The sequence below is a fragment of the Melanostigma gelatinosum genome (assembly GCF_949748355.1).
Source record: "Melanostigma gelatinosum genome assembly, chromosome: 7".
Taxonomy (NCBI): domain Eukaryota; kingdom Metazoa; phylum Chordata; class Actinopteri; order Perciformes; family Zoarcidae; genus Melanostigma; species Melanostigma gelatinosum.
Genome location: NC_136640.1, coordinates 14555223 through 14581568, shown reverse-complemented (window position 1 = coordinate 14581568; position 26346 = coordinate 14555223). Strand labels below are relative to the sequence as shown.

General features: G+C 41.0%; 1 protein-coding gene across 2 annotated transcripts; it reads right to left on the bottom strand.

Annotated features, from left to right (window-relative positions):
• Positions 1-538: 538 nt before the first annotated feature.
• On the bottom strand, positions 539-26105 carry LOC306780254 (neprilysin-like). Of its 2 annotated transcripts, none has more exons than XM_079272556.1 (23): positions 25871-26105; positions 22842-23018; positions 21444-21479; positions 19787-19948; positions 12349-12429; positions 11835-11930; positions 11624-11742; positions 11374-11442; positions 10812-10946; positions 10201-10302; positions 9961-10097; positions 9720-9813; positions 8705-8833; positions 6243-6341; positions 6067-6144; positions 5743-5846; positions 5331-5389; positions 5101-5220; positions 4610-4743; positions 4130-4195; positions 3291-3386; positions 3064-3140; positions 539-2883 (listed from the first exon to the last, which is right to left on the bottom strand). In XM_079272556.1, the coding sequence occupies exons 2-23, from the start codon at positions 22975-22977 to the stop codon at positions 2784-2786; spliced, it is 2229 nt and encodes a 742-aa protein (XP_079128682.1). In that variant the 5' UTR covers positions 22978-23018; positions 25871-26105; the 3' UTR covers positions 539-2783. The 2 variants fall into 2 exon arrangements, with proteins under 2 accessions (XP_079128682.1, XP_079128683.1); XM_079272557.1 differs by lacking the exon at positions 25871-26105 and adding an exon at positions 23777-23897.
• Between the last annotated feature and the right edge of the window lie 241 nt (positions 26106-26346).

Sequence of the window (26346 nt, the reverse complement as noted above, 5' to 3'; positions counted from 1 at the left end):
CATGGGGTGTATTAACCAGTCGGCAGCTTGGGAGCAGCCGTAAAGATATTGCTCATTTGTTTGTAGTGAGGAAAGAGTTTGGGCTAATGCTGCATTTAAATTGACATATCGATTTTTTTCTTCTTCCTGTCTCTGTGGAAATTACTAAATTAAACTAAACCCTCATATTCATAATACTCCCCTGAAGTCAGTTAATACCATATGAGTGCAGCAGAATGTAATGTCTCTCTATAGTTGAACCTTTTCACAGGCAGCACTATAGGTAAACAACTTCTGCTTTGATGTTAAACATTTCTATACAATTTCTATATATAAAGTCTTATAAATCCAGACCAAAAATATGTCAAGTCAGCAGAACCAAGATATTATGTGCACTCACACTGTTATGCCGTGTATAATTTAAGTCTGACATTGAAGGAATGTTCAATGCCTTCATGTCTTTGTATCAGATTTTAGATTTTTCATATTGGTGCCGGATTCAAATGCGAAAACACATATACACAAATATATAGACAAACATTCACCTGCAGCCTCAGCGTGTTATTTAAATATTTATTTTGAAAGAAAAAGAATGCTCCTCAAGATGATTATCAGTCATTGTTATAAAGTATCTAAATACAGGCAACTGAGGTATATCTGTCTTTCTACAGGTGGAGTGTGACAGAGAGAGCGGCAGGAAGAAAGAAAGCCTGAGGGAGTGAGCGGCGGTGACAAGGACAGAAAGATTGCACATACAATGAAAACATGAGGAAACAACACAAGGACATAAAGGGTGTTGTATACTGTCTGAAGAAGTGGTCTACATGATCATGGCGCAGCATTCATTCATTTCAATAGAAAAGGCAAAAGGCTCAAATTTCCACAATTGATACCAGCCTCAGTTACACTTTGAAAATGAAGCCATACAAAACCACGAATGCTAAACTGTGATCCACTAACTTGATAAAAACCTTCTGCATTTGGAAAAATGCATGCACTGTTGAAAATCCCATTAGGTTCCAGCAAAGACTCAGCCCGCAGTGTAAAAGAGATAAATCCCTCGAAAGCTGAATCATATTATCGTCAGTCAATTGACTTTTGCTTCAAAGTCTTAAAGAAAGAAAAGAAAGATTTGTCACACGACACTCTTCATGTGATTAAACCAAAATCAAACTGAGATATCTCTACACCTTGCTTCAATAGTTCAACATTTTGTGAATTACACATCTTCACGTTTTTTTGCCGAGAGTAAGTTGAGAATATTGATACCACTCATATCTTTCTCATAAATATAAAAGGTACAGAGATGGTTAGCTTAGCATAAAGACTGGAAGCAGGGGAAACTGCGAGCTTGGCTCTATCCAATGGTAAGACCAAATCAATTGAAACGTTCAAAGCTAATCAATTAACATTATTTTGGTTTATTTGATCCATAGAAAAATGGAAGGGTAAAGACTCAAGGTCTTCAGATTTGTCACCACCATCAGGTTGCCAGGCAGACTTTAGGAGGTCGCTGCTCCCAGCCAGGAAACAGTCTGCACATAACGCCCTGTAAACCACAACCTATTGTTTCCACACTTTGTTTTTTGTGCTCATTAAACTAACGAGAAGTAACGTGGTTATTAGTGAGCTTTCGAGATGCTGGCAGCCATTTTTTTTTAGCCTTTGGACAGAGCGGTTAACCGTCTGCTGGCTGGCGAGGAAAGACATGAGTGGTAGCGATATTGTCATCTAACTCTCTGCAAGAAAAGAAGCAGATTTGTTAAAAGGTCAAACTATTGCTTTAATGATACACTGTCTTATTCTTTGTTCTCCTGCACAAACACACTCTCAGACGCAGCAGCACAGCAGATCATGTAAGGCATACCGATTTGCTTGACAAACAGTAGGCAAGACTGGAAAACACATTGAGACATACATCCACGCAGAAACACACAGGAGGCTCAGTGAACGTATAAAAAGGGTCCGGTGTCGATTGTCAGCTCAATGATTCATGACCACCTGTCACATTAAAGGTAAAATTTTTAATTTGGCTTATGAGACATATTGCTGATGAACAGCAGCCGCCTTTCAACTGCAGTTAAGTCATTATCATTAAATATAGAAGAGTATTGTTTAATATATGATTAGGGTTAAATACATACTGGTCTATTCAGCAAATTCAGATTATCTGGAATAATTTATCTAATCTGGTTATACAAATTATCAAAGAGTACATTATGGATGCATTGTAGAGCGTATCAGCATGTAGATGAAGGCTGAAACCAGCTGAGGTTTTATGAGAGGCATACAGCTTAGTCCCACATACAGCACAGTGGTTCAGCCCTGTTAGATGTGTACGAGTGTGAGTGGGTGGGTGGTGTATTCATATGCCAGCGGATTTGAGCACATTTGTCTGTCCGTCCCGCTCTTGACAAGTACAGTATTTTGACTGAATCACACTCACATTGGCACTCACAAATGATGAGTAAAACAAGATCAAAATGGAGAGAGAAAAAAACACACACACAAGGAGTGATTGTATCCAGTGAGTAGCAGAATAATCAGGCTGATTGAATGAACTACAGTATCAGAGTCAAAGAGACAGTGCTCCGCTTGTCTGTGAGGGTACAGTCCACTGCTATTCCTCGGAGGAAGTGCATACTGCAGTGTCAGTCCACCAGCCCTGGTCCATCCAGTAAAGAGCTAAGGGGAGCTTCCACTTCCCTGTAGCCCCTATGAGTGCTCCAACAGTCAGAGGGGTGAGGTACAGCGGGACAGGGACGACCCGTGTCAGAACTGTCCCCATCCCAAACGTCTGCGGATCACCACACACGGCAAATGTTGTCAGGGACCATGTAGCTGCTCTTGTTGCAGTTGAATGCTTTGGCAAATTCTGGGAAATTCTGAAGGGAGCCCAGTACTCTGTAACACACACAGAGGAGATTGTTGGTTGGGGTTTAAGTTGCTGTATTTGAAGGTTCCTTGAAATTAAATTATTTTCTTTTTTTTTCTTCATCAAGGTTTTAAAATGTTAGCTACTGTCATTTGTTTCCTGCCCTTTGCCTCACATGGCACAGAAACAAACGATTTGTTTTAACTTACCTGAATTTCCCCGGACTGTGGACATCTACTTTAATGGAATTAACAGCTTGCTCTGGTCGATGTGTTCCACACCACACCTGAAATAACAGAGATTCGGATCATACTTCATTAGACCAATGTCATTTACAATACACTGCACTATTTACAATCTTCCATCCATATATCAGGCATCAAGCAAATTAATCAGTCAAGTAATCAATCAATCCAACCATACATCCATGAAGTACCTGAGCAAAGTTTAGGAAGAAGAGTTGATTGTGGGAGAGGTCAATGCCAGGCAGTGATGGCTCCTTTCCATGCTCCTCCACATAGTTTTTATAGGCCTGCAGTGTTAATATGAGACATTTTATATCAATTGTTCCAATTTTGGTTGTTATTCTGCTGTCTTCATCAACGTGTTATATTTCTGTGCATACTTCCTGTGTACTTCTGATACAGTTCATATGCTGGGCTGTTTGGTGAATTGCACTTGTGCTAAAAATACAACTGTGTTGTTTTGGGAAATCGCCTGGTCAACTCAACTGCAATTGGTTTATTGCGATATTTTGAAAGTTGCTGCAGCATCTAATGATAATCTATATTTCCAGCATTTGAATTATTGTTATGTCACTTTGTGTAATAGAAAGCCAGCGTGAAACTGTAATAATAAAATACTGGCATGTTGCCTGTTTGAAATTGTGTTACTCATGAATGAAATCAAATCTCCACTGCCTCAAATTGACAATTTTAATGTAAATAAATTAAATACAAATACGACATAAAATCATAGCTGATCTAAAGAATAATTATCTCAAGTCTTGCATATTAATCTGTGAATGCCCTTTCTCTGTTTACCCACGGTAAAAACTGATGAAATCACCAGCAACATACTGTCCTTTATTGCTGTCCTTATAATAGCTAATGAGCCTGTCGGTGACCTGGCAAAATGACCTATTAATCTATCTCTTGATCTATTTATGTTAGCAAGCAGAAGACAAAAACAAGCCACATATTGAATCCCATCCTCTGTCATCTTTAAACAAGGGCTTATAAACTGAGTTCCCCTCTTTGTGTTCAGGCTCATTACCTGATATGCCTGCCGTACCCCTCCATTGTCAGCAATGTTCTCCCCAAGGGTGTTGTTACCATTTAGCTAGAGTGGAGAGATAAGGAGGGAAAACACAGATAGGCAGTGAAAAGGGACACGGGGAGCTGGCCATTTTTCGACTGTAATGTCAGCAAATCACAGATATCACTTTTTTTTGGACACAACAAATGCTTGTCCCAGCAGATAAATGAACCATTGTTCAAAGCAATAGGACAGAGGAGGAGAAAAAAAGAGAGGGAGAGGGATTGATATGTCAACACGGAATATTAAAAGGCACCTGAAGCAGAGAAGAGATGAGCCTGCAAAACTGAGGGAAGAAATGGACAGGCTGGCAAAGATAACAGGAAAGCAAAAAAAAATAAGACAATGAGCAACGATTTGGGAATACCTTTTGAATAAATTTACATTATATGAAAACTTGCGGAAAGAAGGAGAGAGAGATTGTCTATGAAGACATACATGTAGTCCATTAGCCAGGTCCCAGGAAAAGTTGCCATACTGATTGACGATGCACTTCGACAGGTCGAGGAACCTATTAGTGGAGGCTGGTGTCCACCAGTCCTTCAGGTCACCATCCTTATCATAGTTACGACCTAAAAAAGAAAATAAGCCAAATGCATGACAGGTTGGTTGGATTTCATGAACAAGAAAAAAAAGAGGATTGTGACACTTCTGTAAGCCCAAACACCATTCCCAATGGATGTCTGGGTGGCTTGCAGTTGTGGATATCATTATAAAATAATCCTGACATTGGACATAATAACTTCACACATCCCAATGAAAATGAATGCTGTGGAAAATGGTCTGAGGCAGCCCAAAGAAATGACATTTCAAAAGACTTGTTTTCTGTGGTACCAGTTACAGAAAGGGAAATATTTCTCCCCAAAGTATTTTAATCTGCCAACGCTGCCTCTGGGAGAAACAGAGAGCGACAGTGTGGAAAATCATACCATTGTCATCAAAGCCATGTGTGATCTCGTGACCGATCACCATGCCGATGCCACCATAGTTGAGAGATTTAGACTGGCCTTTGCTGAAGAAAGGCGGCTGGAGGATACCTGCAGGGAAAACTGACACCAGGGAATAGCAAAATAGGTATGTCTTCACGAAACTTTACAAAATGTAGAATGCTGAATAATTGCACAAATGTATGTTTGCATGTGCACATGTGTGAAAATACCTATCTGGTTTTTGCTGGATGAGTAGAAGGCGTTGACAACAGCAGCTCCAGTTACCCACCTGCAGAAAACAGGGAGGATGGAATTAAAGAATGATAGAGTAAGGAGCACTATAGTTCAGCATGATTCACATTTTACATTAGAATTAACCCGTTATCAATAACAGCGAGCTAATATTAGCAATGCTGCTGTGCTTAGTGGAAGGCTGAACTGTATGTGTGAGTAGGAGTTTGTGTGGGAGAATGCACTGTGCTAAATGCAAGATGGTGTGTCGACCACAAGCAAATAAGTCATGCATTTTTGAGAACTTAAACACTTAACATTGCCTCTTTAAATTACTACGCAACTTGTATGTGGCTGTTTACAGAGCAATGATTTAATCCTGCCCCCAGAATTATATCAATTAGATCTTACTCCTCTTTGTTGACTTTGACTCTGAGTTTCCGCAGGCGTTTCTTCTGCACATACTCCAGGTTCTGCAGGATGTTTTCAAAGTACTCCTCTGTACTGTACCCCAGCTAGCACCAACACACAGCCAGAGAAACAGGAGGATTAGCCTCGATGAGAGCTGTCAACACTTGCTCATGTATTCTCCAGCAAAACTCATCAAAGCCAAGAATTCACCGAGATGTTTTCACAGAGCTGATACGCAGCCACGATGAACCCGCTCCGTATTCTGTTACACTAATTCCGCGAAAGAAGAAAAACATTCACAATCACATATTTTCAGACACTCACATCTTTGTACTCATTGTTAAGATATGTGTCATCCATGATGTTGTCAGAATAGCCTATCCGTTCTCGAATAGCTCGGGCCTGCAGACAAGTAGAGGAGACAATTTGACAAACAAACTTCTTAGTCATCGCATGTAAAATAGAGTACAATACAACAGACAGTTCATTACGGCCAATACCTTCTCCTCAGCTGCTATCTTGGTCTCTGCATCCATCCAGGTCAGGTCATCAAGGTCACTAATGAACACTTCCCGAATATCTTTTATCATCTCCTCCATCTGATGCCCACCCACACACACACAAACACAACGAGAGAATAATAAATCATAAATAGGTCACTGATATTTGACAATCAAATGTATATCATGAAAAGACACCAACTGTCAGTGTAGTGTGGGAGTTTTTCCTCATAAGATCTGCCATGAGGATCCAGTGGAAAGCACACACACAAAATCTTGCAACATATTGTGCAACACAGTCGAAAAATAAACTTCCCTGAGCCGGTCCTCATCATTATACAGTCACATACAGAAGACACACTTTGGGTTAGAATCCCTCTTAGTAGAAGTGTGGTGAACCTGGGTATTATTAGTGGTCATGTGGTCATGTGTAATGTGAATAATAGGAGAGATGAAATACGAATAAAAACGTTTTGGGACATTTCTACAGCGTTTAAGACTCAACGTGTTGTCTAAATAGAGCATATCAGTTTGGGGTTGCATGTTGTGTTGCTGAAATAATCCAAAGCTTTATGACTTGTCTTCATGTAACATATTCACACGAATGAAGAGTTCTCACAATAGTGAGATTTTCTAGCTTTATATGCATATTCACACAGTAAGGTGTCCCAAAATCAACATCCAAAGCTCAATTTTCAGAGGGAACCTGTGGTGCAATGTTTAATGTTTATATAATGTATTGCTCTTGAGTTACAGTATTTACAAGAATGCGCCTGCATACTGAGAGACAGACTGACTGACGCCACCATGATGGCATAACGCTGTGCAAACCATGTACTATACCATGGTCATCGGGGAGCAAAAGGCTAAAATATATCAAATAAAAACAAAATTCGAATATTTCACAAAAAAGTTGCTGAACCAAGAATGAAAGACAAATAGGAAAGGGAAAAAAACTAAAAACTGCAGTGACAGTGAAGCTCGACCTTCTACATCCCTTGAAGTTGTTCTTTGAGACCGCAACGAGCTGACAGAGGCATTCCAGTGTCTCATCACATCAGCAGACCCCTCGCTTACACACTCCATGACCACTCGGACAATACACTGTGGTTCGCCACAAACCACCAGGGACAATACCGACGAGGCTTTTCTGAAAACCTTTTCACATTTTCTGTGTGTGTGTGTGTTTCTCCCTGTGTGCAGGCACAAATGTGTTTGTACTGTATGCATGCATAGATGCTTGTGGTTGCATGCAAATGTGTGCATATATCTGCATGTGAAATGCTGTAATATCAATGACATGGGTCAAATGAAGGGTTTATGATGCAATGGTCCGCCTTAATTAAGCTGTATGTATCATGATAGTTTGAAATGTGATGATTTTCCACTATGGGCAATAATCCACTGCTATTGATAACGATGTAATTCACTCTGTCTCCAAATCATAGACAAGTACACAAGTTGTGCATACACAATTTGTAAGTACATTTGATAAATAGCAGTCATTATGTATTCTAACCTTTAAAAGTTTAAGTTCTCATCATGCTGAAAATAAATTGTGTGATATTATTTAATATTATATTTTAGATGATATATATGATGTGTCGGTAGTATTTTATTGTTTTAGTTTGTAATTGTTTTATCTATAGGAAAACTGATGGCTGATGACATTTGCTTGTGAAATATTTATCAGAAAAAGGAACTTCAGCAGTAACTATAGCTAATTGACTAAATCTCGCAATGTCTGCCTCTAAATCATCTTGAGGTAGTATCAGTATTAAGTAGCATAAATGTAATTACTCCAGTAGAGTATAAGTAACTCTACAATCTAGTAGTAGAAGAACAGTAATTGTGTAAAAGTACTGTAAAAAGTAACATTCCGCGAATGATCATATCTGAAATGAATCTGTGTGGCTGAGAAAAGGTTGGTTTGTAAGGAGTGCAGCATGTGTGCCAGCTGCAAGTCAACTCAGCACAATGACACACCTACAATCTATGACTATGTATTTGGGCAAATGGGTGTCGGTACGTACTCGGAGCTGTGTGTCACTTTCGACACACAAACACACAAACATGTACTCGGGGTGCAATGGCAAATCCACATGCGGGATTGGGGAAAGGTCCAGAAGATGTACGGCATGTGAGACACACAATCTGACACACAGCCACACTGGTGTGGGGGTGATAACAAGGAGAACTTCAGCTGCTTTCAATGGGTGCAAGCAGAAAATACAGAACTGTGGTTGATACAAATGTGACAAATGAGTAAGACACAAAAACACACTTAACATCCAAAACCTATGTTCCAATGCTCCATTTATCAATAACTGAAAAAAAAACGCAGATTCATTTCCATAATTCAGTAGTAGTTCCAAGTGTCAATAACACGATTAATAGTAATAATCTAACATTCAATAATGCATGACACAGAATCTTTACAGCATAATCCACCCCCTACTGACCAGTTCTTTGCTCTTTTCAGAGAAGGCCTCCTGCACATACAGTCGTCCCACAGCATTGTCCATGTTGTTGTTGACGTAAAGTGCACACTGTCGCCACACTGCTGCCTCTGACGTTGTACCAGACAAAGCCTGCAGGGAAAGTTACGAGGCACCGATCAATATAGAGATGCAGCATAAACCACTCAGCATGTTGGTTAAAGAGACTTGTGATAATTCTTTATTTGCACCTTCATGTAGCATCACCATTACACTATAAGAAACAGGATGGACGGGACATTTTCAGTTATAAATGTGGAGGAAGAATATGAATGCAGGGGGAATCTAGTGTTTATTAGAGCCCAACTGATACTGTATATATTAGCTGATACTATACGCACTGTAGCAAGGAACTGCAGTAAAGAATAATTCAGAAACAGTCTTGCATAGTTTTTCTTTCATTCACCAAGGCACTGATAGGTTTATGCTAGCAGCATTGCTCTAGGGACGGCAATGTCAGCACAACTTCAATCCAGATTGAAATAGCTCCAGTACTGTCTGACTACTGGAGTTTTTTAATGAAGATATTCATGGTCCCAGAAGATGAATCTTACTGATTTTGGTGATACCATGACTTTTCACGCAGCGTCACCGGTAGGTCAAAATTTGATCCTGCCCACTACTGTGGTTCAAGACAAAATACCTGCAATCCTAATGACATTCCCTGAAAAAGAAATAAATAAACCGACTGGAATGTTGTCACAATCAGTTTACAAGCTCATTGTTAAGCCAATAAAAATCGAAATGATCGGAAAACGGTAGCTGCTGCGTTACAGGATAGCATTTCCGGCAATGCGGTCCGCCTCTTTTGCTCTCCACATGGATTGTTTACCTGCATGGAACCAAAGCCTGCCCAAACGTTATTGGTCAACCACAAATGGAAACCAGAATGCTTACGATTGCAAAATCTTGTCCCATTGCATCATATGCAGAATCGTTTTATAGAGGCTATCTACAGAAAGATGAAGTGGCAGTGTACCCTGCGGAAGGCCTTCCTGGTGTCCCTGTAAGGTCTGCTCAGGCCCACCACCATGTTCATAGCAAAACGCCACACCAAGTAGTTCTGCAGATCCCTGCGAGGAGAGGACGGATGTTAAAAGAAACTGCCTTACTCACACAAAAATCACAGTAATGTGCCGTTTTCATCACAGTGCACTCCCGCCCCCACAATCAGGCTATCATACACAAACACAACTGCAGACTCATACAAACACAAACACCTCTTGTTGTATCTGGCCAAGACGAGGTTGAGTCGTCTGTAATAGTTGGGGGAGTAGTTTATGACCTTCTCTGTGTCAGGAACGCTGATGTTGACTGTATCCATGATCTTTGCTGTAAAGTAACTCCAATTAAATACCTTCAAGTCCAAAAGCACAGACAAAGGAAAAAACAGCATTAGAAAGAGGATAGGAGGTGAAAAAGAAACAGCAAATTCTGACACACAAGGAGTCTATTTTTACCTGGGATTCAACTTCAAGGGTGAAGTTGGCGTTCAGATCACCGAGCTCCATCTTGTTGTAAAGCAACACTGGGTTGTTCCGGTCCTCTGGAGTATCAGTCGCCTTGGCGTGAGTAAGACAGAGAGGTAGAAAATCAAGAATGCTGTCACAACATAACTCCCCTCTTTCCTGACACGTGTACAATTGCAGTGCAGGTTCAGCAGCAGCAAACATATTTGGAGTCCCAGAAGGCTTCAGGTCTGTAAACGTCAGGGCTTGAACGGAGTGAGTGCCTTGTAAAAGCCAGCAGCCGAGCAGAGGGTAAGTAAAGCGTGGCAGTGAGCAGAGCACAGAACCAGCGCAGAATGACAAACGTGGAGTGTGGAAACCTGTTGGTGTGGAAAGTTGTTGTGTAGATCAAGCTGGTTAACGGCTTGTTTTACACAGCAGCTGCTCCAGACTGGAGCCACAAACACACGCAGGAGCGAGAGGTTTGGGCTACAAATGGAGGAGTGGAAGGTCATTCTGTCAGAGGCCGTTTGCTCTCAAAATCCTCCTGTTGTGTGAAGCTAAGATAGAAGATAAGGTATGCATTACTTCTGCTGGGGAAAAAAGGGTGAATGCATGCTTACATTGGCGATGTCCCTCTCCAGGTCCATTACTCGTGTCACCTCTTCTCTGATGCGGGTTTCATTGATGGTCAATTTCCGGTCTGAGCGAATCAGCTTTGCCAGGTCAACCATGAACTGCTCATAGGCCCGACATGCCTGTCAAACACACACTCATTCATGATAATCATATCTTGAATTTACTTTAACAGGAAGGACAGGAGGTTGCTAGTTTGAATTTAACCAATGACCAGAGCAGAGAATGTTTGCCCAATTGCACACATCTGGTCTGGATTGAGAATCATCACTTACTGCCTCAGAGCACATTTTTATTTATCCATACACGCCTGCTCATGAATGCATGCAAGTGTAGAAATAAACACAAGGTCATGTCAGGTAGTTATTTTTAACTGATGCCCTCATCATCTTTTGGGCATCAGATTTACCGTAACAAACTCCTGGGGACATAGAACCCCGACGCAGTGACACTGGCCCAGATTAACACTTTTAGCTGTTATCATCGTGCATCGGTTGAAATCCTTAATTATATTACAAGAGTGTGCATGTGTGTACACTTTAAGCCTACGTCTGCGTAGGGTCCGGTGCAAGCGTAGTAATCTCTGGACAAGAGGCCGAGGCTTGTCTGCTGGTCAAACTGGCAAAGAGGAAGACAAGAAAACATACATATGTATCGAGATAAAGACATCAGATTGGAATAAATTGGTGTGGTGGTATTTTCCAGCAGGATGGATATGATGTGTGAGTGTTTGTACGGATGTGGGTCGATACAATGGAGAGCGAGAGAGGTAAGGGCTTTCTGCTAGTTTCACACCTACATGAATGATGTGAGAATTGGAGTCCCTGTCATCGGTGCCGACAAAAAAGTTGACTAAGAGTTGAGTCCCATATTTCTCATTCAGCTTGGCGATGACGTTCTCCAGCTTCCATGTTGTACCTGAGTAAAGGAGAAGAAAGGAAAAGTGAGAAAGACAAGGATTGCCTGTATACAACATCCTCTGTGCGTGACAGTGGAAAACAATACTCTACCATAGTCGGTCTCCCAGTTGTCCACAGCTATGGGCCAGTCAAACACATCAGGCAGCATGTCGAGCAAAGGAGCCCCTCCTCTGAGCTCGATTAAACCTTCCATGAAACGTACACAAACAAGCAAAAATCTGTTTATAATAATGGGAACATTTATTTTATGCCACTCAAAATTCAGCAAAAAGAAAAGAAGTCGTGTCCATATATTGCACTTGTTATCAAGCCTCATTAATCGATTCCTATTTGGGGACATTTGAGGGGTTTATTGATGTCACTTCAAAGCTAAATATTTTGGAGAAAGCATTTATTTGGATCAATTAATGCTGTAAAACTGAACACGCAATAATTATTTAAAAACTAATAATTGATAAAGATTACAGGTTTGTAATTATAGACAATGCAATAAACAAAATGAGACACAGAACCTTCGATGACTGTAAGACAAATGTTAATTGTAAGACAATAGAAGAGACAAAAAATGACTATTTGTGTTGAATTCTGATGCCTGTTGACTCACTCTCATTGGTGCAGGACTTGTAAAGGGTCTTAGCCTTGGTGAGAGCAGTGGCTTCACCCTCCACTGTTTTTTCAAGGACACCTACAAATAGAGCAAAGAAACAGAGCAAGCATGAAGGAACGAAATAAAGACAAAGACAGAATGATGAAGGAAGAATGAGCGTACATGGGAGCAGAGGGTGGAGAAAAGAGAGAGGGGCGCAAGAACTTCAGGTCCATCATTCTTTCATCGTCGTTGATTCAAAACAGCATCCAGCTGTCGTCCAGATGCATTTCATCATTTTAATTAAGGCACGTTGTCTGTCCATATGTCAGAAAGCCCCAGCAAAAATAAAGTGATGACTTCAAACTGTGGCAATTCATAGCAACCAGTGACAAAACACACAACATGACATAAATCCGCGCGGGGGGGGGGGGGGGGACAAGCACATGTGGCGCACAAAAAACTCAAAATCAACTTTAAAGCTGTCCTGCATAAAGAAATGTTATGAAACTGATGAAAAAGAAACAAGCAGCTACCTGAAAAACTAAGGAAGAAACTTTTTTCATTTTTGAAGATTGCGTATATTAACAAAACGGTCTTTAAATGTGCAGTGTGTAACGCCCAGCTACCTGCTCTAAAGAAATAGGGGTCAGCACTTCACTACTACCGGCTCCATACAGTCCATGTACAGTTATCGGTAAAAAAACTGAAGAAAAGAAAAGAGAGTTTGTTTCTTGGCTTGAGTACGGGGTGGCAGAGATAAGGGAATGACTTATGTTTCATTTCATTGTCCTCACCTATGAGGGACTGCACTGCTGGCAGCGGAGCGTGCGATGCATCCAGAGCTTCAGTTGGGTCGCTGTGACGACCCAGATTCAGCCGGCAAAATAATCAGATCAGACCGCCGGAGCTGGGATTTACTCTGAAATCTGAATTTGAGCTGACTACTAACTATAGGTCTGTGTCCATCTCCCAAAGCTGCCACACCTGCTCAGTAGTCTCCTGGCTGTGCGGTGGATGAGGCAAGGGTGCGAGTCATTTTCTCGTTTCTACCGATATAATCCAATAGACAAAACGGACAAAACCCAAATTCTGGCAAGATCTTACACATTGCAACTTTAATGCTCACTTTCCCTTACTAAACAGACATAGCCAACCAGTTTCCACTATTCTGGAAGTGGTGCAACAGTACAGCTTTGAAAAGATCAAACGTTTTATCAAACACTGAATGCACTGAAACGTTGCATTAATTAATTTATAGACCAGGTAGCAGGAACCAAGTACACCAGTGCACAATCAAAAATGGTTCCCTTACACTAATGCATGGCCAATCTTTGCTTTGAAGGTTTGACTAAATGATTTAAACACAAGCTATGTATTAGTTGCAGTGCAATTGATCTTTGCATTTGAGTGGTTACGATTATTTGGATCATTTGTTGTAAAGGTCAACACTGTCATATAGAACACAAATTGCAATATACAATGCATATTTTCATCCCTGGTTGCTATAAAATGAATTCTCAGCATGTGATCGAGGTGAGGCCATGTGACCTCAGAGCAGGGATGTCACAGCAAAAATAAGAAGCTGGAACCAAATCAGGATGCAGCAACGCTGAAGGTGTGGCAGTAAAAGGCCATTTGAAAACAAGAGTGAAGACCATTGCTTGTTTTATTGCCTGCGTTCATTGTCTCTTCAACACCTGCTGTGGGCATGAACGCCAGTAGGTCAGCCTCAGGTCAGAGTTTCTAGGTAGACAGCGAATCAAAATGAGTGATACGTATGTAAACGTACTCAACTGAGGGGGAGGAGAGTGGGATCAACAATACACTTTTCCTGCTCTAACCCAAGGCACAAAGTTGCATATTGTAACTTTAAAAAGTAACCATTCCTTCAGGATGCGCTGACACTTTTCAGCAGCACCGATCGTGAGAGTGAGCGATCGTCAAGATTCAACCCACATGGTAATTTCGGTATTTGCTGAAAACCACCATGGTGAATGCGAGTATTTTGTTGTGATAGTGTTCCAAAACTTTGTGCCCTTAGGTGAAATCCTCACACCCACTTCATGAGTACCTGAAGCTTTAGCTCAACTTCAGCTTGAATTTATGATCAGTCAATCGGTGCAAAACACAACATTTTGTATAATCAGGGATTAGGAACTCAAATCCTCAGCAAGTTGGTTCCCACCATTACGATGTACAGCACACAGTTGTTTAAATGCACAGTGCGTAATTTCAGCCGCTAGGTGTCTCTCAATCAAAACAATAACAAAAGACAGACTTTGATGACATCGTGAAGTAGAGTGGGATCTGGGAATAGTTGTCCTCATTGTTAAACGACCACTATTGCCGAAGAAAATCTACCTGACGTGATTTAGAAATCATGTTCAAGGACAAGATGATGTTTTCAAGCTTTATTCACGTTACGTTTATTCACGTTATGTCATTTTATTCGAAGGAAACAGCCGCAAGTAATGTTAATTAACTACCTCGGTCAGGTAACTTAGCCTACCATTATGAGTCAACGACTCAAACAGCTTCTGGAGCTAAATGTGGACAGCTTCAGCGACAGAATGCGCAGCATATTCGTTGAAAAAAAACATATATAATAGGTCTAGGTCTATAACCTCGCATTACATGATGATCAGATACAGTTCAGATTAAACAAACAAGATAAAAGTGGAGAGATTTAGAAGTGCTTGTAGGCAGATTTGATGGTATCATCAAGTATTTCTGAAGATCATGAACTTTACCAATTAAAAGGAAACACTGTAAAGGGGTATCGTGAAAGTAGGAAAACCTTTTGACTTTGATTTGATCACACAACTCATGGTTTCAGTACTTCTGGAGACAGATAAAGTTAACTCCTATGAATGTTGCATCAGGATCAACAGATGTCCAACAGCACATATCAATGCAATGCCAAGATCAATACAGGAAAGAGGACGGATCTTGAATTACACAGCCAACTGCAACAAACTCTCCCCTGAGTCCATCGCTCGTGTCACAGCGAGTCGGGATCAAAAGATAAAAGTGAGGAAAATTTGATTTTGTTTTTCTTTCTTTGTAATTTTCAGGAGATAATGACAGGCCCAATCACAACAAAGACTCAGATAATGCATATTTAAAACAAGGTTTATCCCTATCTTTCAGCTCCAATTTCATTTCATCACATCAGATCATCGTGTCTTCAAAACACCTTTTGTTATTGCAGAATTTATTAAATATCCAGTCTCATTAATTTAGCAGCCCCAAGTTATTCCAAATTGAACTCCATATATAATCATAATCTTTTTCAACTATTTTCATTTGCTCAGTGCTTTGAGTCATTCATATCCCTTACGTCTACTTGTTTCACTCATTGCATGACTGACTTTCACTTCTACCTCTTTCTAGCCTTTCATTTTTCTAATATCTCCATTTTCTCATTACTATGTGTGCACTATTTATGTGCTTATTTAATCTTAATGAAGTTCTGAGATAGGGACCCTTCACAGGGCGCTTCCTGCAAAAGGGCACAGATCATGTGTGTATGATTGGATTACCGACTGCCTGGTGCTAATGTTTAACCACAGCAGAGGCTTAACCTATCACTCTCTCTCTCGCTCTCTCTCTCTCTTTCTCTCTCTCTCTCTCGCTCTCTCTCTCGCCCCATGTGTGTGCGTGTTTGGATTTATTTGAGAATGGATTTTGTGCCACCCGATGTTTGGTTGAGACATCGCGTCAATTTCAGCCAAACCACTCAGCATGATACGGAATCCGAATTTGGAGTTTATTCTCTCTGCATTGCCATTTTATCCTTGACTGCTTCTAGTTCCAAATGGCATTTCACTTGCAGTGTTTTTCCTACGAGAGTTCCGCTTCTAATTTATCATCGTGAAGCATATATTTTAGTATACTACATGCAGAAACCTTCAATGAAGTTGAGACTGAAATGAGTTGACACTTCATGCAAGTGATTCGTCTCAATCTGTAACAGCAGAGCTGTTTACTGCTCTTTGTGTGGTATAAAAACATAAAAGACAAAACAAAAACTGCATTGAGAGGAAACTAATTTGACAAAAGAACAGAGAACAAGTTTAAATTGCCATTCAAACCAGTAAAACAGCCCATAGAAACTCACTCAAACTACTTGATTGAGGCTCATATACATTCTTTTTGTAAGAAAAAAAGGAACAAACCAGTTCAATCCCACTTTGAAACGATGGTGTGAGCTGACATCATTACAGTGGTTGCTGAAAACAGTATTCCTGCTCAACAGTGTCCTGTGGGAAATATATAAGCTTTCAGCAACAACACCCACTGACCCTGTCACCAAGACAAACATTGGACATTGGATCTACACACACCATATAGCAACTATGCCATTGACTCAGTAACATGTTTACAGTCAAAGTATAAATACCCAGTATTGGCTGAGAAACAGCTAACAGGCCAGATCTTTACCCTGGTGGAAGTCTAAGCTCTTTCCTGTTACTCATAATCCTTGCTGACAAGAAAACATATTCAATTCAGGATCTTTTATTCAATTTATTTTTGTTGGCCAAGAATCGCTGCATCGATAGTCATATTATTTTACTTGGCCACAAAGATCTGGTCTGCTTTCTTTATTTGATATGTTGATGAGTAATAGAGTGTTAATAGTGTTGCGCAATGGTTCTCACTGGAATTTTGAAGGTCTTGTGAATACATAATAGTTTGTATTGTTTGACGCAAGTTTTGTTTCAGTTATTGTTCTCACAGGAAGAACACAGACATTCTGTCTCTGACTGCTAGCTGCATGCCAGACAAACAGCTCACATCCAACCACTATTCTATCGTCACAGCCAGCTCGCAGACATGCTTTGATGCTCTCGGTGATGCCAAATTGTATAAGAAACATAAGCTGGTTCCAGTGCTGCCTGCCTCTGGCGAGAATGTTCTGTGTTCAATGAGATTTAGACCTGGAGTCAGAAGCACCTTGTGTAATACAGAAGAGATGCAGTGTGCTCACACGCTCATGCTCAAGCACGGGTGGATGTCCGCACATAGAGCTTACAGCTTGGAGATTACTTTCACATGCTGTTTCACATTTCGTGACCTATCCTCCTGGTTACAGAGATCTTCCTCACCTCCCCTCAAAGCACCTTGTGTGTAGTTTCTCAACTTTATTTTCATTCATCACTCTTTTTTTGTCCTTCATTTCCCCTCAGTATTGAAGTCTTGAAAAAACTTTCCCTCTTTTTTGTCTGTTGTCCTTCTTCCCTTCCCCGTCCTGACACAAACTAGCTAGTAATTAAAATGCTCTCGGTCAATTGGCTAAATAATTTGCACAGTATGCCACACCTGACTAGGGGGAGGTGGAAAAACAAGCTCACGCGGGCGCGTATACAAACACATGCACACACAAAGCTGTGGTCACAATCGGTGTCCTCATTATGAATCATTTATGTCCTTTTACAGCAGCAGAGAACAATCCAAGGCATTTACAAGCAACCACAAATCTACACAGCTGTTCACACACATACACATGCACGCAGTCTTTTTTTATTGCCGTCTTGCAGCCTAGAGAGCTGCAGAGTCCAGGTGTTTCCAGGCCCCTGCAGCTGTTGACAGGAAAAAGGATCTGCTTGTCAGCGGGCGGTGGTATCCAAGCAGGTGGCAGCAGCCAGTCCCGAGGTCAGAGGTCGCAGCTCTACTGAGGCCTCGCACAAGTCATTAAGAAAAAAATGTATTCTGGCAGCTAGTGTGTCTCGTTGCTACTGCACATGTTCAAGAAAACAGAATGCACACGTACCCTGGTTAGAAATATCAAGTATGATCTTAGATACACAGCATTCCCTTTTTATTTCTCTCTGAAACACACACAGACCCGAACACACAAATTCAATCTGAACATGTGTGTGCACAGTACACTCGGAGGCGTTCCAACTCTGAAGACACCCTGAAGGAATGAGCACAACAACAACGGTTGGTGGGGAGATTTAAGCTGTTGAATGATTAAGACCAGTTCTTTCGCTGCTCCATTCCTTTCTGCGGTAAATGCAGAATTTAGATCACTTAAGCCAACCATTTTAAAACTTAAACCTTTGCACTTTGTCCAATATTTCATCATTAGTTTCACATGTCATGTTTGTTAGAAATCGAATTAGAGCTCTCTGAATCACATATACTCACATAGAAGCTCATGTTCAAGCAAATAATTGTGAAGGAAAAAGAGCCAGAGTTTCAATAGCCCACTTTTATAATTACACTACGCAGAGGGAATGAAGATGCACTTTTGCCATTACAAGCAAACTTCGAAAGAAAAGGTAAACACGTGAATACTGACCATTACATGCAACTTCTAAACCCTGATGAATGTAATATTGATCTGTAGCTGTCAGTACAGAAAGAAAGAAAATAGCATTTCATATGCAGCACTATCCTTTCAAACAATAATGTGGTATGATCAATTAAGACTAAATATCATGCATATCTAATTTTGGATTGAATAAAGACATCTAGCCACTACCCCCCACATTCAGCTTTATCCTTATGAAACATAAGTTGTCATCACAGGCCAGATGGCAAAAAAAATGAATGCTGTCCCAAGACACAACGGTGTGTTTTTCCATCTACTGTAGATTGGACAGATGAAGTGCTTGTGCTGGTAAAAATGATCTGAGTCCACAAGACGGGCTGAACTTTAAACCCATGGTTTTCACTTCCCACTAAGGATCCATCTTTCTCAACCCTCTAAATCACTCCATTTCCTCTGCAGTATATCTGCACTGTCGTTTTCATAGTGAAAGGCACCGGCATATAAATTGTAAATTTAGGGTAGAAGAAGAGTTCCAGTTGTCCATGGAAAGTTTGTGCGCCTCGGAGATTTAGCACCCACTGCTCAGGACTCGACTGGCCTTCTCACAGACAAGTCGAAGTGAAGTATGGACCCTGGCGCGCACACACATATCCACGAGAGCTCTCGCGTATGCAGTGTAACGTGACCCTTTCTATATCAACCATGCTAAAAGAACACTAACAAGACTCTAATGTCTGCTGAAAGCTGGCAAAACACATGAGACACACACGCACATACAAACTTGCAATGAAGATTGTTTCTCAAAGCCTAGTTGACGTCTTTAGAAAACAGCCTCAAAGCAACACACACACACTGATAATGTCAGTTCTGTTGACAAATTCTCCACTCACATGGTGTTACTGAAGCCAAACTCCCATGGCATCCGTGCAATCTATAGCGCTGCAGTCCCTGTAGGACAGTCCTCTTCAGCTCGGATTCTCAAGGAACTTAATCAAGCTGTTCTCCGTCCTCTTACAATGCAAGAGGACTTACTAGTCTCGCTTTAAAACTCTTAACCATGGACTAAATACATCAATACTCACAAATGAGTACACCTGCCTGTATGTGTTACGGCCTTTCTGTATGTGGATCTTAACTTGTTTGTGTGAGTGGGTGTGCGAGTAGGTGTCTGACCTTTGAGAATGACTTCCAGCTCGTCTCCTAAGATGTCAAAGGTGCTGTATCGAGAGCTGGTCTCAGGGATGATGTTCTTTTTCAGCCAGCCCCCACAGGCGTACTGGTAGAAGTTGTCACAAGGGTCCACGCTGGCATCCATGTTCTCAATGAGGCGAGAAGCTGCAAGGACAGAGAGGAAACAAGCTCTGAGAATTAGAGGAAATGCTTACCTAAAAATACCTCAATATACTGCAGGATAAAGGAGAATGATGAGAAATCAACCGACTCTAACAATATCCTGACATCCTCTCATCAGTTTTATGGACAATTACATACACTGTTTGTATGCGGGACGTCCTTTTATCATTTAATAGTTGGGAAATATAATTTTTTGTTTTATTTTGGAGAGTTCAGTAAGCTTCAGTCAATAGTTGGTTAACTTAGCTTAACTTAGCTGGGAACACAAGGGAAGCTCACAAGTTCTGACTAACGGTACCAAAATCCCCAGCAACTGTAATGCTCACTAAGCTTTCCTTAGTGGAGGTCAATGTGCCTGTCCGGCCCAGCACATGAACCACAATGTGTTGGTTTTACACTTCCGCTTTTAAACTACAAATACCTGTTTCTAATGGTTGAGCTGAGCCATTAAAAGTAGCTGCTGGATGAAGCCTTACAGTTACTGGACAGATGTTAGAGTGGAATCAATGTTCTCATCGGACCACTTTCAATCGTGGATGCTTACAAATATGTTTCATGCTCTTCTCGTAGTGAGCGACATTTACCCAAAAACCCATTCAAAGATGTAAATACCTTAAAATATCACACATAGACCTGTGAAAAGAAAGTTGCAAAAATATGCAGCCATTTGCAAAAGTAAAACAGTATCATGGCACTGATTGGGCTAAGTTTGGCACCAGTCCTAGAAATGTGTGAACCTTTTTGAGCCGCAATTAAATTACATGAGGCAGCTGACAGATCTCTAGTGACAAGTCTGTCTGTCACATCTGACTGAATTGGGACATTGGTTTCCCAAAAATGCATCGCAAATGATTGGTCGTCTGTTGCTGGAAACTAGAGGAAGAATTATATATCTTTAATTTACTATGGTAGTGGTTTTTATGAAAAATGTCTACTGAAGTGGGAAACAAATGATATTTAAGAGGTTGTTGCATAAAGGATTAGTAAAAGAAGTGTTCGGACAATACACTGGAATGCTACAAGAGACTTTGAAATGATTTGAAAATGGGTTTGTGTGATACAAAAAGGTTTCAGCAGCATTACTGGGGTCATGTGGTCAAGTTATAAGAGCTTGGATGTGTGGAAATATTTCAGTTTTGGACACACGCTGCACACGTATAAGCTGTACATACATGCTTATACACATTACCAGTTTCACAACTTCTCCTGAACAATTCTTGATCCGCGAACAATAACCCTTTGCAACATGTTTCAGCTGATCAGGACTGTTCCTGCTTGATTACTGTTTTTGACTTAGTGGCAAAATATTCACAAATGAAGTGGCTATTTTCTCTAAGTGTGTCTAAAAATCCCCTGGGTCTCTGCAGCAGTCTCAATTTCCGCAATCTTTCCCCCTCTGGGAAAAAGCAAAGCCCTCAGAATGAGACAAGGAAGAGAACATACAAAAGAACAAACAAACAACAGACACAATGCTTACCTGACTGCGTGCAGTCAGCTGATGTGCAGATTGCATCTGTAGGAAAACGCAAAACAAATCATTATTCAGAGGGATTTTTGCAGTCATCCATCATCACCTCAAAGGCTCACTCTCTCATCTCATCTCTCTCATCTAATTTTAGCCTTTTACTTCATAGTATCTGCATCTCATCTTTCTCACACGTATAACCCTGAACTACTTAGAAGTGTGGCTTTCATTCTGTTTAGGTGCTAAACTGTTAATCAAATTCACACACACACACACCAGTGAGCTGTCATTCGACCATAAATACACTGCTTCATGTGTTACGTGTGAATGTGTGTGCACACAGTTGAGTGCACACACACGTACAAACATAGTCATTAGACGTTCTCATTTTACTGACATGGCAGTTTACACATTTATCAACCACAAGATTGCAGAAGATAATAATAGCGCAACACACACACACACAAAAATAGGACAACCAATGTTGTATGCGTCGTGAGATTACATTTGATTGGCTTTTTGACAGGTTTTTGACCTGCTGAACTTACAAGTTGTTCCTTTTGTCAATAATGGATATGTAGATTTATTAATAAGCGGTTATACCTTTCAATGTCATAGCTTTTCTTGTACCACATCTCGGTGATCCATCATCCTTGGACTTACTAATGATTAATAAATCATCAGTTACCGAACAAAGAATTTGTGTCAGTACTAGTTTAACACATTTTTATACAAGTGGGAAAAGCCAGCAAGGTCAGGATATTAACAATTAAAAAACCCATTTGATACTCTTATTGTGAAATTGATCTGAATGAAGCAGGTTTGATTGGTTTCCCAAAGTGGGGAAAGATTGGTGGGGGTGTCTGTTTGAGTTCACTGATTTCATTTAAATGATCCACTTGAATTGATGACATTTACAGCAAGATATTAGATACATCATTTTTCATAATTTACACAAACATTTAGAATAAGCGCAATGTTTTGAGGTGTACATGATTGTTTGAAAATACCTAAGAACAGAAAGGAAAGTCTAAAAAGGACCTTTGCACACTGCATTCTTCTTTCTGGCTCAGTGGTTGTACTTTTGCCCTATGCTTTAAAAGCACACAGCTCAAGTGTCTTCAGTTCACCTGAACAAAATGCTGCTCTCAAGCACCCTCTTTCGTGCTTGCCGTTAACCATGAACTCAGCTGAAATTGAACTTCAAAAGTTCCTAAAGGCTCACTTAATATTGCGGTGACCAGAAAAACAAAGAATGTCCTCTAGCTGAATGGCTCCCGACATAAAAGTTTTTGATTGCATGACTTTTTGTTTCTCATGTTTCCTACATTTTTGTTAACATAAGTCTGTTTATCGAGGAACCACTCGGGTTTACATGTATCTGTCCTCTGCTCGCTCTTCAAAACGCACCAGTCTTCTGTGTGGCAAAGAGGATGGCGAGGGCGACGATGACGATGAAGAGCAAGGAGACGATAGTAATGAGGCCGACCTCCAGGGAGGTCCAGCGGGGCTTCTTAGCCGACTTGGGGGGGTTGCTCTCCGTCATTCTCAGGTCTCCTCCTTCACCTGCCAGCTGTTTCAACTCACCTGAGAGAGGGAGAACCACAGAGGTAGAGCTGAAACCATTTGTCGACCGGTCAGCAACAATTATGATGATCAATGATTCGACATTCACCAAGCAATCATGCCAAACACTTAGATGTGAGAATGGGCTGCTTCTCTGGTGTATATAATTGTATACTGAGTATTTGGGGGTTTTGGACTGTAGGTTGGACAAAACAAGCTGTTTGAAGATTTATCCTTCGACTCTTTTTTTCTGACATTTTATCGATCGATCAATGGATGAATTGAAAAATAGTAATGATAAATTCACTGACAATGAAAATAATCATTAGTTGCAGCCCTAAACAGAAGACAATAACACATCGATGATAACATAGAAGTTTGGTGGAAAAACAAATACAAGTGTAATTCATGAACCAAACATGAACTGAAGAATTTGTCAAGAACACATTTTCATCGTTTCAGAATCATTTCAAAATCTAAAAAGCAATTCATCTTTGAAGCCATCAACAAAAAATGCCAAACATTTCTCAAATGTGAGGATATTACTCTTTTTTGCAACATACCATTTTTAATTAAAACATATACATTTTGACATTGATAAGGCAAACGTTCAGTTAAATCTTCAGACACAAGCTGAAAAAAGAAAAGGAAAAGAGTGAAAGCGAGATAAACGACACCTGGCAGTGATAAGAAAGCAAATAAGCTAAAAAAAACAACAAAGACAAACTATTTTTTTAACCAGTATTGTAGCAAAAGGCAAGAACAATGGAAGTTCTTACCCTCTAGTGGCGGTACACTCCAGACAAAAACAAGAAACACACACTTCTGAAGAATGGAAAACAAGAGAGACCTTCCCTCTGCTCCTCACTGTTGTTTTCCTCTCTGGGACCAAGTGAGAACTTTACAAAGTTCATGGAACAAGCAGTTAAGTCTATCTCTGAAGGCAATTAATCCTTAATCCCTGACTGAATGCACGCACACACACACACACACTTGTGCAATTACGGCACGCACACATCCACAGTCATGCTCTCACGCACACTTTTACAAGCTGGTGTCATGAGGCATATGTGCAGATGGGTGGGTCTCTCTGCATGCTGGCTGAGATGAGAGCGCCGCCCAACCAAAGGACAAAGTCTGTTAGCTTCCTTTGAACGAGCAGACAGCCACATGCACACAACGGCATCCTGTAATAACCACAGACCTGCTGAATGTCAGATCCTCTATCATTGTTGCAGTGTTTGTGTGGGAACGATGTGATTCTACGACAGGCATAAAGGCAACTAAAACTATGGGCAGAAAATGAATAATTGAAAGCCTAAAAACAGGAGACGGGACAGTGGAATGACACAAGTTGATGATCTCAACTTCCTGTCAACCTGTCTCTGGTTGGCTGCAGGAGGGTGCAGAAACGTTGCCAAGCACACACTTCACAGTGGCAGCAGTCCCACAGCTCTGATAAAACCATTTGTGCATGTAAGCTTTGGAGAGGTGTATTATATTCATTTACGTTAATACTGACAAGTTGCATGGCAAGAAATGAAAACGTCTGTGAAATGTATTGAAAAGGAAAAGGGACATAAACAGAGACTAAAGGAATGTGCAAAAATGGCGGGAGACGTAAAAACAGAGATGGACACTTGACACAGAAAGGTACTAAATGTGTAAGTGAGCTGAGGGCATGTTAGATATGTATCTAAAGGAGCTCTAACTGTACATGCACGTATCAGCCTTATATATAATGCTTTCTCTATGTGAATTGTGCACATTTACAGTCAAGTATTCAAGTTCCCTCTCAACATTGCCTCTGGGTGGATTAAGGAACTTGTTAGTGTACGACCACAGCACTGCCAGCTTTAAGGATGTTTGCTCCATGAGGTAAGAAGGCCTTATATGAGTGCATGAGTTATTTGTAAAGTGAGCTGTCCTTTCTGCTGCTGGTGTGACTGCTCCTGTTGCACGACGACGCAGTCACTGGTTATACTTGTCTCGATGTGGCTCTGATGATTAGTCTTCAGTGTGTTTTGGAAGGTATGTGTAAAAACTCTCTCTTACTTTTTTTTGTTTTTGTCAGTCATGATATATCTGAAACATAAACAGTCCCCATGTCTTGTGGGACCTCACAAACCCCCTTGAAAATGAAACCCATCATTCACTGAGACGCCTGAAAACACCCATTCGTCTGCACGCACACACACACAAGTACACACACTGCTTGTGCAAAGTCACTTTTTAACAACCTATATCTCTGAGAGCCATGAACATGTCATGTTCTTAATTGAGTTTGAATAAGTACAGGAATGTGCCCTATTGAACTTAAAATAACACCTTCTCTGGGATATGACTTCCAGCACTGGCTTAGCTGCAGACTGCAGACTGAAATCACTTTAAAAAGACTTTATGCCCAAAGGTGCTGTGAACTAGCTGGAATGAAGTCCACCTCTTAAATTGCTTTCCTAATGGTAGTGATAGCAGTGTGAATGAAATCGGAAAAAATAAAGAGATATAGCACTTACAGCTGCTATATAGTGAACCAAAACCAAAAAGCAAGCTTGGACACCCAGCTGTGATTCTATGACAGCAGACTGAGATGTTTTCTGATAGCACCAAATGCAATATGTTAAAACTCCAGTGATACAAATATTCAGCTGCAGAACACACGGTGAGCAAGACGCGGTTAAATGCGTGCCAGACCCTCATCTCCTGTTGCACGTCGGGAATTCCAAGTGTCACCCAGCCGGCACACGCAAAAAATAATGCACTCACGCGCGCGCACGCGCACACACACACACACACACACACACTCACACACAGACGGAGACTCACACCGATGGCACCGCGTTGAAAAAGAAGCGGGTGAGTGAGCGACTTACCAGATGTGTCGGGAAATTTACAAAAAGCGGGCGCGAAGTGCTGATCGATCTGTTTCAGATTATTGTTTCTGCTTCACCCTGGATTTCAACAAGGCGCAAACCGATCCCGCCTCTCCCTCTCCCTCTCTCTCTCTCTCTCTCTTCCCCCTCTCCTTATTCTTCTTCTGTCTTTGGCTTTATATTCTACGAGTGCACATTCACACAAACACACACGCGCGCACAGACCCTTCACTAAAACTGCCTATACCCACGGAGGATCGCTGAGTTCAAACGACCCATCAGACTCTTGCGCGGTGCAATTGGTCAAGTGTGATCCACAGGGGCGAGATCCCATATTTATACAGCCAATGACATATAGTGAGGCAGTGAAGCAACCCTCTGAAGTGACCCTGTTTGGCGCTGGTTCAGGTGAAGAGTGTGATGAAGTGATGTATTGCGGTTACTCACAGAGTTATCAAGAGCTTTTAAAAACCAAT

Bases quoted from the DNA above. Each gene is read 5' to 3' on its own strand.
- LOC306780254 (XM_079272556.1), bottom strand. From the start codon at position 22,977: ATGACGGAGAGCAACCCCCCCAAGTCGGCTAAGAAGCCCCGCTGGACC. The intron at 12,430-19,786 runs GTCAGACACCTA...CTCTATTTGTAG, and splicing joins GCTGGAAGTCATTCTCAAAG to GTGTCCTTGAAAAAACAGTG. The intron at 3,387-4,129 runs GTAATGAGCCTG...TTAACACTGCAG, and splicing joins GGGTACGGCAGGCATATCAG to GCCTATAAAAACTATGTGGA.